Here is a 14,253-nt window from a genome sequence, read left to right as displayed (position 1 = left end):
GAAAGGCTTCCAGTGTGACATGCAGCAGATGTCTCTGTACAAAGGTTACAGTCCTGAAAAGACAAAGCTAATCTCTTTGGAGTGTCATTATATAGGAGAGGGTGTGATTGAGGGTTGGTTCCTAAATCACTCTCTGATTCCTGTGCCACCTTGCCAACTCTATGGCAAAATAGTTATAATTTGGCTACAAATAGGAAGGAAAATTGAGGCTAAGAACTGCTTTTTTTTTGGGGGGGGGGTTGGGTGTGTATGTGAGTCTGTAGGGAACATAAAGGAATCCTCATAAGAACATGGAAACTTCTGTGAGATCTGGCCAATGAAGAAGAGTTTTGTATGGAGACTCCAGGAAGAAAGTAGCCCCCATTGGGCCTCTTCTCTCCCAGAGCCCCCATTGGGCCTCTTCTCTCCTGGAGCCCCCATTTCACTCTTCTGGAGCTCCTCCATAGTGGGAGAAGCACGGGATTAACCAGAAGCCGCAAGGACAACCGAGACTGGGAGCCAGTATCAGGGCACACCCAGGAATTCTCCTTTACAATGTCTTGCTTGGGCTTTAGAAAAATGTGTAGTTCATTTTAGTAAGGCACGTGCATACTTAATGCTTCCGTAAAGTTTTCAATCAAGATATACACTAACTAGATCCTTATATTGGAGCTAAAACTTTGTTAAACTTTATCAGTTCCTAGTCCAAGAACAGTATTTTATCCTCCATCCTTTTGCACACTGTACAGGGAAACAGCTAGTTGTTTAGTGAATGTTTCATATAATGGAGGAAGAAAGGAAAACCATTTCCCTTGGTACCTCAAGCACAAAGGCGTTAGTTGGCATATCATCAAAATATCGAAAGGGACTGGCAGAAATTCCTATGCTGAAGTCTCCATGCCTAGAAGCCTAGTGGTATTTATGTTTATTTCCCAAGGAGCCTCAGTGGAGTTAAGTGTTTCACTTAACTCCAGCATCAGATAACCCAGAAGGGCCTCAGGAAGTGCGATCTTTTTCCTTTTCTGGATCTAGTAACCCAAGAGGAGCCAGGTGGGGAAGAAAGGCAACTGGAGAACCCACCCTAGAGATTTAAACACTCATAGAATACCTGCCTCTCAGAGCCATCCATAATCCTGCAGCAGAAGTTAGATGCATAGAAGAGGGACCCCAGACCAGCACAGGGTAAGAGAGACCCTAAGGCTTCTGCTTTTCTGGTCCTAAGATGCAGACTAAAAAATAGATACAGGGAAAAGTCAAGCCAGACAGGAGGTACCAGTGAACCCCTCCCAGAAGCACACTCACTCTGACCAGCTCTGACCTTCATGAGACAGCTTCCCGAGAAGCTCAAGCCCTTTAGGACCTCGGTTCCATCAAGGTCTGGATTCTTCTTGCTTTGCAGCGACCTCCCTTTCTAGACCCTGGACTCTGCTGCCAAACTAAACAGAAATGGAAACAGTCTGACCTAGCTCCCAGAATGGCTTGGGCTTTGTCTGTACATGAACGTGGAAGTGTAGGCTGTCACATCCTGGGCTCTTCTTCTCCAATGACCTCTTAGAGGTGGGATCTGGGGAAGCAGATGCTGAGAAATAACCTAGGCAGCTCAGCAGTGACTATGAGCACAAGCTATGAACTGGCTCCTGGTCTAACAGTCACTACTGAGTGGCCTTAGTAGTCATTTAATAGTCTCTAAGCCTATTCCTCATGGGTAAAATCACACCACTTAAAGTTGTTGTGAGGATTCCTCGTACATCTGGCATGCTGCCCAGCATATCAATGGCCAATAAATGCTGGCACATTTAGTTTTAGTATCATTAAAATATCATAATAAAATACATTTCCAGGGTGAACAGGCTCTGAATTTCTCTTGCCTACTGCATTTCCTTTCTCTACCCACTGACATCCCTCTACTTGAAAGAAACTCTACTGTATTAACTATGTGGGTGGTTTACACCACACACAGTCAGATGCCAGGACATGGGCATATACATTCCAATGGTGCAAAGTCTTCATTTTTTTAATCCCTTCTTTCCTAGGCTTGGCTGGCAACCAGGACTAGAGCCTACCAACAGTGAGCCAGAGATGAGGACTGAAGCACAGCTGTCGGGGACATCAGAGCACTTGGCTACTCACTGAGTACTTTTCCCACTCTTTCTAGATGTATAGTGGAGGGTGGCACTAAGCTACTGACTGCTTACCTCCTGCTCCGTATCACAGGTTAGGTACTCTGCTGCTGCCCAACTTTCTTTTTTCAGCTTCATCTCATCAAGTAGGCATTAGATTTACTTTGCCAAGGCTATTTCTCTCTCCCCCTTTTATATTTCTCAAAGGAAGGCAGGCTGTTACATTCTGCTGAGGCCCTATTGGTAGAGAATAAATCTATGCTAACAAAAAGTAGGATCTTTGGGGAGTGAGAGAAAAGAATGATGATGAGGAGTGGCCAGGAGAAGCAGCTGGTGTTCTAGTTAGCATCTTCTCTCTCCCAGCACATAGAAAGAGCACAGCTCCTTTTCCTTCCCTGTGGTGGCTGCTATGATCTCAGCGAGGCCAGGTCTCAAGCAGGGTGCACCAGGTCTGTGTCACAGTTCTTAGTATGTGGTTAATGGAATGACAATGCCATTTAGTGAAATCAACCCTGGACAAAGTCAAGAGTATCAGCCTTGCCATTAGTTAGATGACCTAAGATAAGTCACTTTATCTCTCTAGTCTCTGAATTTTTCCTGTGTAAAATGAGGCCAGTGGAATACATGAATTTTAAGGTCTTTTTCCATTCTAACATTCCATGTTTCTATAAGTGAAATGAACAGAGGAAAGGACAGAAAGTAGAGTAACCCCCATATAAGACATCCTGTCTTCATGTAACGCTCAGACACCTTGCCCATCTGTCCCTCCCCCAAGTTTACCTCATCCTCATTCTCCACTTTAGGGTTGCTGGCTGTTCGTTTCAGGTTGCTGCTGAGACTTATGCTGGCCGTAGCATCTGACTTAGAACGCTGGTGAGTCCTTTTAGAGGGAGACAGCCCTGTGTCAGGGGCTGGGCTTAATGTCGGCAGCTCCCTCTTTCGGTGAGCTGGCTTCAGCTCATCTGAGAGGATTAGCTTCCGTAACTTGGTCCCTCGGGAGTGTCGTTGAGTGGAAATGTGCATGTCTGAAGAGTAGGCCCCAAGCAACAGGGCACACTGGAGGGAAAAGTTGATGCTCTGGCGACAGCGGTGGACTATGTAGGGCTTAATGGCATCGCCCACATCCTCATCCATGTGGATATACATGTTAAGCAACTGGGGCAAATAGAAGTCCACATCCTCATTGCGAAAGTAGAAGAGCCGGTTGCCAATGTAGGCTTGCACTCCAGGCTCCTTGGAGTTATACAAGTATGAAATGGCCATAGAGATGTCAAATAGTTTTGACTCAAACAGCCTCAGGAGCCAAGACTGTTTGGCTGAATTGTTCTGTCGTCGGCGTCTTGCTCCTTTGGCTGTGCCAGAGGCCACAGCAGCCCCCATCTCATCTTCTTCCTCCCTGATCTGGGCAGGTGGATCATCTAGGCAACGGATTTCATTGTCCACACCATCCCCATTAACCAACTCCAGGGGGGTGCCTTTGCTAGAGATGGCTACACCTCCATGCAAAAGCTTGACTTTCTCCAGTACCTCCTGGCAGGCCTTCTGGGCTACCTCAGGGTCAATCACTGACAGTTCCCCGACCCCCTCCGTGATGACGCTTAGTAGGGAGCCCCCATTATTCCCTGATGGGTTAGGAGTAGGCTCAGAAGTTGGCTTCAGGGTGGCAGGCTCCACTACCATGTCTCCCATGGCTACAGCCAGACTTCGAGCTTCCAAGCTAGAGGAAGGAGGGAGAAAAGAACAGAAAGGGACACATACACACACTGGTTAGTGGTATCATCTTCAGGTCTTCCCTTTATCATGAAGCCTGTTCAAGCAATTCCTCCTTCAACATCAGATGAAGTCATCTCAATAGAAATCTGTCTTCACTACCTCCCACTACTGATCATTGTGTTTGTATGTATTCACAGTACCCTTGGTTCTTCGCTTGTATGTGAAAAGGCTGTTTTACATGTGGCATGTTAAAACAGCCTGACACATTTTTCAGGATACCCCAGTATCAACTCAAGTCTTACTCTCTCTTTTCTTTAACTCTAAATACTTTTTTTTTTTTTTGGTTTTTCAAGACAGGGTTTCTCTGTGTAGCCCTGGCTGTCCTGGAACTCACTTTGTAGACCAGGCTGGCCTCGAACTCAGAAATCCGCCTGCCTCTGCCTCCTGAGTGCTGGAATTAAAGGTGTGCACCACCACGCCCGGCTCTTAAATACTTTTTTTCTTGCTCTCCTGTGTCACCTTCAAATGCTCATGGTGATACTTTCCTTTTCTTATTTAAGCTGTATCTCCTTATTCATAACATGTATCACACACCAGTCCTCTGCCTCTCCCCCAATTTAGTATCAAAGCTGTTACTGTCTTCTGAGTCTTACTCTATAGCCCGGGCTGTTCTTAAACTTGTAGCAATTCTCCTGCCTCAGCCTTCCAAGTACTGGAATTTCAGGCACCAGCTACCACTCTATGCTTTGGTTATAGATACTTTCCTTTTCAGACTCAAAGAATCCAGGGAATAAGATCAGCAAGTACAATAGTAGGCTTCGCTTAGTAGAAAGCATCTCTAAAACAGTCACCCAGCCGTCATCAACCTTGCAGAAGCTGCCCTTCTTCTTCACATCTGGCTTCCTAACACCATACCCAAGCTCTACGCTTATAAGCCACACAAATGTAAACACACCATGTATCTTTCTCTTGGCTTCCTCAGCTGCAAACTGAGGGAAAAGTCCTTACTTTACATTGCTGCTATACAGAAAACAAGCTGATGTGGATTAAAGGACTTAACACAGCTCTGGCACACAGTAGTACTCTAGTATTCAACAATGCTAGCTGACTTGTAACCCCATGAAAGGTTAGTAAGCCACGTGTGCATATATCCTCTGGCTCTATAAGGGATGTGAACTGCATTAGTAACCATTGCCATTTTAAACTCTTGAGAAAATTATGACCACCTTTCCCTACCCCTAACTGCTTTCCCCACTGTCACTGTCACATAAAAGCTCTAGAAACTGAAACGGTTCTAAGGTGACAAAAAGAAATCAGGACTCTGGATGAACTTGTAGTAATAGTCAGAGAATGCTGCTGATAAAAGCCACTGCCTCTAAGAGTAGCCTTCAGAGTGTAACCAAACCAGATCAGGACAATCAGCAAAAAGCAGGAGGGAATTTCAAAGTGATCCAGATCGGGAAAATAAGTCTAGAATATTTTATCTGGTGATCCTGGCTTCAGAATCTGGCATAACCATCAGTAAACTCAGAGTCCTCGTCCCAAACAAGCAAAGAGCATCTAATGCACACTTCAAAGAAGGGGAGGCTTTTGTAGAACTGGAGAGTACGTCATTTCTAAGTGCTAGTGACATTTTCCTTTGTCCTAGGGAGGCGGGCTATCTATACTTTGGATGGGTAGAAAAAGGGTGTTCAGTATATGATTTTCTGGTCACTCTGAGGAATTTTTATTCATCCCCCTGCCCCAAGATAGGGGTCTCTGTGAATTTCCAGCTGGCCTTGAACTCACTATTCAGCAGGGAATGGTCTTAAACGTCTGAACTTCTTCCTGCCTTTACTTCCCAATCCCTAGGGTTAGAGGCACATTTACCTGTTTATGCAGTGACAGGGACTGAATCCAGGCTTCGTGTGTGCTAGGCATGCACTCTACCAAGCTGCACTTCCAGCTGCAGATGCCCTGCTTCCTCCCACCATCCTTCCATGGCATTCATCTGACCAGTATCACATAGTCCAGTTTCCTGCCACTCCAGCAGTCAGGACCAAAGCGGTGCAGAAAGAAACTTTTCTACTCTCAGATACCAACAAAAAGAGACACTTTAGTTCATCTTCCTCCCAACTGTCAAGCAGGAAATGTATCTCCGCACTTCCTGATGAAGTGCTTCCTATCAGTAGGTAAGAAGGTGGTGTTCCTTCACTACACTCTCCCAGAGTCGGGCAGTGCTTCTGAGCAGCAGAACCAGGATGGCTGCCTTTGTGCATCTGCCTGTAACTGTGACTGTAGATTGCACAGGAATAACAAAGAAGCTTTAATCGCTCATTGCTGTGCCTCTGTAGGGCACCTCATGATCTTTATTTCAACTGGAACTTCTACCTTCTAGACCTTCTGGCCTCAACCAATCCCATTCAGCTAACTCTTTCTCAGTGTCTATATGCTTAGCTCCTCCTTTTCATGGTTTCTCTTCCAGAGAGTTCTAAATTACAAAGCTCCTAAAAGTCTGCTTTTCAAAACCATAAAGGGGGACTGATACCGGGTGCAGAACGGTAACCCCAGAGAGTCAAGAGGCAGGAGGGTCAGAGCACAAAGTCATCCTCAGCTACACAGGAAAGTTCAAGGCCCAGGCTGCAGGCATCATCTAAAAACAAACACACATACATTGTAAAGGGATTGTGAGAGTATAAGCTTACGAGTGGACTGCTTGCCTAACGTGTACAAAGCCCTGTGTTTGATCCCCAGCACCATTAAAATAAAACCAACCAACCAGGCAGTGGTGGCGCACACCTTTGATCCCAGCACTCAGGAGGCAGAAGCAGGCGGATTTCTGAGTTCGAGGCCAGCCTGCTCTACAGAGTGAGTTCCAGGACAGCCAGGGCTACATTGAGAAACCCTGTTTCGAAAAACAAAAACAAAAAAACCCAACCACCCCCAAAACTTCCAAGTGAAATGAAGTTCTGTCATTCTCAAACACAAGAGTTCTTAGATTGTCACCAGGAAATTCACTTTTCCTGTTCCAAATAATTGAAATTGTGTTTATTATTGACTCCAGGAAGACAGGTAAAGACACCATCACCCTTATATCCCACGGGCAAAAGAAGACAATTTCCCAAGGCTCAGCAAGGACCCCATATCACAGTATTCAGAGTACTTCTATAGTGCACAGACCCTCTCACCTGTCCAAGAAACCAGATGATATCAACATGTGCAGAAAAGCTGGGCATAGGGCAGGTAAGGGAGGCTCAGTGGGTAGGAACGCTTGCCGTGTGTGCAAGCTTGGTGGCCCGAGTGCCATCCTTTGACCATAAGGCAGGAGAGAATCAACCAAGTCAGCAAAGTCATCTTCTCACCTCCACATGCATGGGGTAGCATGTGTGTTATTGTGTGAGCATGCACATGGACACACACACAAACAAATGATACATGAAATTTCAGAAAAAGCAAGGCATGGTGGTATGTGCCTGTAATGTCAGCACTTGGGTAGTAGAGGCAGGAGGAACTATTGTCAAAACAAAATTAAACCCAAAACCAAAATCCAAAAAAAAAAAATTTAAAAATTTAACAATAACGCCCCCCCCCCCAAAGTAGGGCAGATAAGCCCAACTTCTCTTTTATACAAGCATCTCTACTACTAGGTACCACCTGGTTCTTGGGGACTCAGGGACTGCCAGTAACAGAGGATTATAGGAAGGATAGGATCAGATCATATTGGCAAATGAGACAACAGAATAGGGACTGAGTAGACCTCTACAAGCTCAAGGATCTGAGTCTGATCCCCAGAACCCATGGCAAAAAAAGCCTAACATGAGGCATGGTAGCACACACTTGCGATCTCAGTGCTGGGGAACAGACAGGCAGAACCCTAGCATTTATCAGCCAGCCAGGCTATCCTACTTAGCCAGCTGCAAGGGAAGGAGCGCCTGTCTTTTTTTTTTTTTTTTTTTTTTTTTCGAGACAGGGTTTCTCTGTGTAGCCCTGGGTGTCCTGGAACTCACTCTGTAGAGCAGGCTGGCCTCGAACTCAGAAATCCACCTGTCTCTTCCTCCCAAATGCTGGGATTAAAGGTATGCGCCACCACTGCCCTGCTTTTTTTTTTTTTTTTTTTAAGTTGTTAGTCAGCATCTGATGAACAATACCTGAACTTGTCTTCTGCCTTCCACATGCATGTGCACACAAATAAACACATATGGGCAGAGACATATACACACAGTAAGAGAATTAAAGAGTTACTTCAAAATCTAAGTCAAATATGGTGTTCAACATCAACTTCTTCATCTTTAAGTAAATAAAAGCCAACCATGGAATACTATTTTGAAGTAAAAGGATTAAAATGCAGAAATAAAAAAGGGAGAAAAAACAAAGTCTTTCATTTATCACTCTTCCTCCTACAAGCTGTAGCATCCACAGCTGAGGCACTAACTCTCCTTCAGATAGACTGCAAGGAAAAAGAAGAGGCCTCCTGTCTGAGCCTAGCAGCCTGAGATGGAGGCTGGGGAAAGATCAGAGCTTAAAATGTTGTCAGCTGGACCCCACAGAACTGGGAGAGGAAGGCATGAGAAATAATCTTAAATCAACTTCATGGGATTTAGAGTTACCATGGAAACAAACCTGTGTGCATGTCTGTGAGGAATTTTCTAGATTTGGTTAACTGAGGTGGGAAGATCCATAGGTGGCACCACTCCATAGGTCAGGGCCCCAGAGTTAATCAAGAGGAGGCAGCAAGGTGAGCGCGCTAACATTCCTGCCTCCCTCTCTGTTTTCACTGCAGATACAACCAGCTGCCTCACACGCAAAACACTATGCTTTACCCACTGTGCTGGACTATAACCTCAAACTGGGAGCCAAGTCAATTCTCCTTAAGTTGCTTTTGACAGGTGTTATGTGATAGCAATGAGAAAAATAACTAATACAATAGAGAAAGTCTAAGTATCAGGGTGGATCCAGGTTACACTAGTACAGAACTGCTTCTGAAGAGGAAGAGAAAGTGGCCACAATGTGTTTTATGGGCCTGATCAGTTATGTCTACAGAGGTCTTTGCAGGGAATACTACCTCTTAACCAGGCTCTCTGCTTCAGAACACCTTAAAACTTCTGTTTGCGAGAGGAGTGGAAAAACAAAAAAACAAAAACCAAAAAATCTCTGCTTGCACAGAATTTAATGAAAAGGGTCTTTATGAAAAGGCTTACTGGACCGGCCTCTCAGGAAAGATGGTACCGAGACCCAAATTAATACCCTTACCCAATTACTATTATTGCTCCTATTGCTTCTTCAGTCTTTTTCCTTGCATGATAAATATGAACCGCTCCATACCAATCCTGGTGGCCTAAAAAGCTCCCAAATTTTCATAGACTAGCTTTTAAGGATCATCTGATCTACTGTTCTTCTTACAAACAGCCAGGTCACCTCAATTTCCCTTCCTTTCAAGGATCCTTTGAAATGGATCAGAAGTGGAAACAAGATAAAGGAGCCAATATCTTACTGTATGAGGTGGGTAGTAAAGGAAAATCAGCAAAAGCTCATGGGAAAGAGGGCCAGGGGTAGTATACTGAGGGCCGAGTGCAGCAGTGGGTGATTTACCTAACACGAGCACCACTCTGGGTTCAATCCCAGCAAACCCTACTCCAAATTAATAAAAAGAAAGGCTCAGGTTCATTAGCCTAAGCTACGTAAGTGTCAGGTTGAAAAACAAAATAATGTCATAATTACCTAAACAAGTATGAATCTTCTACAATCAAACCCTCTTCCACAAAGGGTCAAGAAACAGTCACAAGCACTGAAGTGAAGCTATGGAAATAAGCTTTAGACAGAAGCTTAAACTGAGATAATTAAGTGGTGAGCTCTGATCTGCAGGGTGTGAACACAGGTGAAGGGAAAGGGACTGTGAGTTTGATCATAAATCCCTATAACACTACTGAATGTTGCCAAGTGTGTGCACTCCTTTAACAGTAGTTTTTAAAGATATGCCATTCTTCAAAAGGGACTCTATCATCCTAGGCTGCTTGTTCTGCTGCTACGAAGTTCCTTACTGGGGCTGGAGATGGTTCAATGATTATGACCACTGCCTGCTCTTCTGGAGGACCTGGGTTCAATTCCCAGCTCACATGTGGCTTACAACCATCTTTAACCCCAGATCCAGAGGAACAGACATCTTTTTCTGGTCTCTGCAAACAACAGGCACATATGGGGTGCATGGCAGGCAAACAGCCATGCACACGAAATACATTTTTTTCTTAAAAAAAACAAGTTCCTTTCCATATTTGAAGGTATAGCACAAAGCTTCAAGGACTCATTTTCCCCCTTTTAACTTAATAGTAAAGGAAGAATGACATCTCCATTTTATCCTGTAGAAACTCTGGATTGAGCAGTCTAGCAAGCTCAAGCCCCACCAGGAACCAAGTATGTTTGTTCAAGGTCTCAAAGGATGGTGGCATCAGGGAAGAGGGCATTCTCAACCACAGCATTGGGGGAAGGGCAGTGGTCTTACAGCAGTTAGGTCAATATTGACCAAGCTGAGAACTCTGTGCAAGGCCATGCAACAGGTATAAGCAGATTCCAACCAGACAGCCCAAGCCTGCTCCAGGAGCCCATGATAGTCTGACAAATGGTAAAGACAGCAACCTGCATTGCTCACCTTTTTCTGAACTCGTCCTTATTTGAGTCCCAATGTGCTTAGACTAGGCCTTCTCTTTTCCCATGCCAATTACTGAAAGGATCCTTCTAAAGCTCTTACCCAAACCAAAGCAGCTCCACTTGCTATATGAGTGTTCAGCAAACATGTTCCCATACAGTGTGGACCCAGATGAGAAGCAAGGAAAACCAGGGGGCTTCTCCCATAAGTGGGGATCATTAGTAGACTGCACTCCAAGTAATTTCAGGGTAAGGAGAAGTGGAACAAGATAGTATATTTTCAAACCTGACCAGACGTAGAGTTGGAAGATGGAGCACCAGTGCCTTCTTTATTATCTCAGGCCAAGAAAGATGTGGAAGACAATTTTTTTTTTTTTTTTTTTTTTTTTTTTTTTTTTTCTCTGTATATTTTTGGCTTTCTTGGAACTCACTCTGTAGACCAGGCTGGCCTCAAACTCAGAAATCCGCCTGCCTCTGCCTCCCAAGTGCTAGGATTAAGGTGTGCGCCACCACCGCCTGGCTATCAAGGTTCTTTTATAAAGACCTTTCTACAAACACACTTTCTGACCACAGAATGTGGAGTTATGGGTCAGGTACAGAAAAAAAGGGCACAGATGGTCAACAACTTAATGTAGTGGAAGAAAGAAAGAGTTGAGAAGCAGCAGGCCAAGCAAGAGCTTGTATTTCAAACTGACTTTGTACTCATGGCCAGAGACCAGAGAGATCAAAATATCAAAATAAAAGAGAATTCTCAAGATGGCAAAGCCACTAGCAATAAATACCTCTCACCTGACAGCCTGTAGTGTTTTATAAATTAAAAAAGTACAATTCTTCCCCAACAGGCATCCTGTTATTAGCCTATTACAGCACTGGTGCTTGCAGAATGGGCCATTTTCTCAAAAGACCATCCTAGAGTTCAAGTGAGGAAGTTACAAGCTGAACCAAGGGGCCCTGACTCTGAGTATACATCTCTTTACACTGTCTTATATATGTTCCTTTTCCCAATCAGCCCCAACCCCAGGCACACACACACACAAACACAACTTCACCTTAGGTCCAAATACTTATGAAACAAACCAACAATAGTCCACTAAGCTTCAGTCAGGAAAGTAATGGTTCCCCTTAGGTCTAGACAGGAGTAGGAGATTCTGTGATCTAACAGAAATCCCAAAATAATCTAAAGCAAAATTTCTCACAACTTCATTCAGTTTCCATGCTCAGTTTCTGAGCATCTTTCTTAGTGGTTGCTCTTAAACACTCAACAAAATGTAATCTGATTGATAAAGACTTCTTTAAAAGTTGCTTCATCCTTCAGAAACACATCTGTCCAGAAAAGCTTGAGACAACTGTGGCTCCCCATCCTCTCACATCTTCTTAGTTCAAGCTTTAGCTGATCTGAAATCATATGTGGAGATAAAGGACATGATAGAGAATACTTAAAGACCACAGGGAAAACAGAGCCGAGGGAGACAAACATCAGCTGAATCCTGGAGAGAGGTGTCAAAAGTTGGAAATCACTATCCGTAGGGGTGTTCATGGCAGAGCTTTCTCCTACGGGAAGCCCTCCAGAGGGCTGGAGATTGAGAAAGGGGAAAGAGAAGCCAAAGACAGCCTCAGGTATCATCAGGCACCCTAGAGAGGGGTTGAGGACTAAGGTCAAAGTGGATGGTATCTGGGTATGATGACAGTAGTCTGAGATCCTTTAAGAAGAAGGGAATAGGCAATTCTTGGAAGTCAGGAGCTGGGGGAGTGGGTTATGGTGAGGTCATGGAATTGGAAGCAGAAGAGAGGGATACAATCTGTAGCTGAGAGAAATGAGAACTCCGTGCTGAGATTGCACAGACTCGGAAGAGTGGGGCAAAATAGGAAAAGGGATAAAGGCGGAGTCCATAGAAAAGGCTTGTGAGCAGAAACACAAACGGCGAGGAAGGCAAACATGGATGATGATGTAGAAGGGGTCAAATGTGGAAAAGGTTCACGACTTAGGAAGATAGTTACGGAACAGAGGCAACAGAGGTACGAAGTGTGTGTCCTGCTGGTGGGGAGGTGGAATCCACGGGGCAGAGGGAGGGGCTAAACTGAAGAGGAAGCCAGAAAGCAGAGAAGACTACCCCGGGCCCGAGAGCAAAGGGTGAAGGACCTCGGGGTGCAGCTGCCACCAGGGGGGCAGTTTTGTAGCCGAACCCAGGTCGCGGTAGGCTGGGCGGGACAGGGTGGCAGAAGGACCCCCCCACACACACACAGGCAAAGGCGACTCACGGGGGAGGAACCGCTTACCTCCGGGGGACCCTCGCGGAGGGGGTGCAGGCGGTCGGGGTCGGACTGCCGACACCGCCGCCTCAGCAGCAGCGGCCGCTCCCGGGTTCCATTGGCCGCCTGCGCTTCCCTGACAGCGGCCGCGGCGGCTGCACCAGGCCCCGGCTGCGGGGCTGCCCGCGGCGCCGCCTGAAGGGGCCTTCACGCTACCTCAAGTTGGACCGGACCCCACTAGCAGGACAAAATAACAATTCCTTGGCGGGTTCCGATGTAAGAGTCCCCTGGGCCCGAGCCTTTCTTCCGGGGGATTGCTTTCCTGCTTCCCGGTGTCAGGACACTACCGATGCCATAGTAATCTGAGTCCAGTGAGCTGCCCGACTCACGCCTGTTCAGAAAGGAAAAGGGGGCGGGGAAGAGCTTTTGGAAGCTAGGGAAGGAGCGGGGAGGGGGTGGGGGCAGGGAGGAGGGGCTTACGAGGGAAGGCGGGCCCTGTGTTTGAGGGCGGACCTAAAAGATCAGCCTTACTAAGGAAGCCGAGAGGGAAGTAGCGTGGGTAGGATCAGTGGAGGGACGTGGAGGTACCGATATTTTATGTACTTCCAAAAGTGTATGAACATGCAAGTTATATATAAACTATTCATTTGCGTAAACCACTGAGTTACCGTAACTGCCACCAGTGGCTTTTTTCTCCCTCTCCTATCCTACGGGATTCCTTTCGTAAGTCAGCCGGTGGGACCCATGCAGGAGGTCCAGAAAACAGACAAGAAAGAGAAGGGACGAAGAAAGGAGTACAATCACCTTCATTTCCCTCTTCCTACTCATCTTTAAGGATGATGCCATGAGTTTGCCCCTATAGCTTCAGGAATGGCCCAGCCCAACCGCCTCAATCTTTCACTGTTTCGCACCATCACTCTGGGACAAGGTGCTGCTTCCAAGGTCACCCCAGCTGCTAAGGCCTTAAAAGAGGCTGGACAAGCCAGGTTAGGAAAGGTGAGTGAAATGACAAAAGTTTGGACTTATTCCTTTTCCAAAGGCTACAAAATCATGTGAGACAGGCCTCATAGATCCCCCACAATCACTGTCCCAACGCTTTTCCTGAGACTTTTCTTAGTATCTTAGGCCCCTTGTAAGGGTAGGTTTGTTTTTTTTTTCAAGACAGGGTTTCTCTGTGTAGTCCTGGCTGTCCTGGAACTCACTGTGTAGAACAAGCTGGCCTTGAACTTAGAAATCTGTCGGCCTCTGCTTCCCAAGTGCTAGGCCTAAAGACGTGCGCCACCACTGCCGGGTGGGTAGGTTCTTAATATTCTACAGGAAGCTGGTTGAGCCTAGCTCTTGGGTGACATCTTCATTGCACTTATAAGCTGATTTGAGATCTTTGTTTCCTTTTTTTCCCCCTTTCTTCTCTAGCTTCCTTCCCATCCCCTTTCCCTTTTTAGAGACAGTTATTTTTCCCAGGCTGCTTGTGATATTCCTTGGCTCAAGCCACTGGCCTGTGGAGCATGTGGGAATATATCCACATGCCCCCAAGCTGGACTAACCCATAGCTTCTGTATAATAATATTGACAA

The 14,253-nt window shown here is 45.8% G+C and overlaps 1 protein-coding gene across 3 annotated transcripts in view; it reads right to left on the bottom strand.

The window, feature by feature from the left end:
• Pi4kb (phosphatidylinositol 4-kinase beta) overlaps positions 1 to 13,093 on the bottom strand; it is a 32,447-nt gene extending 19,354 nt beyond the window's left edge. For 2 of the 3 annotated variants that reach the window (XM_021158581.2, XM_021158580.2), the window contains exons 1-2: positions 12,708 to 13,093; positions 2,880 to 3,816 (exon numbers count right to left, since the gene is read on the bottom strand). In XM_021158581.2, coding sequence (XP_021014240.1) covers positions 2,880 to 3,788 — 909 coding nt within the window. In that variant the 5' untranslated portion in view covers positions 3,789 to 3,816; positions 12,708 to 13,093. The remainder of the gene's footprint in view (positions 1 to 2,879; positions 3,817 to 12,707) is intronic. The other variant, XM_029474924.1, reaches the window with a different exon arrangement.
• Between the last annotated feature and the right edge of the window lie 1,160 nt (positions 13,094 to 14,253).

This window comes from Mus caroli, chromosome 3, assembly GCF_900094665.2.
Source record: "Mus caroli chromosome 3, CAROLI_EIJ_v1.1, whole genome shotgun sequence".
In the NCBI taxonomy this organism is placed as follows: Eukaryota; Metazoa; Chordata; class Mammalia; order Rodentia; family Muridae; genus Mus; species Mus caroli.
The sequence above is the reverse complement of the archived record's forward strand: the minus strand, read 5'-3'. Positions and strand labels throughout refer to the sequence as shown.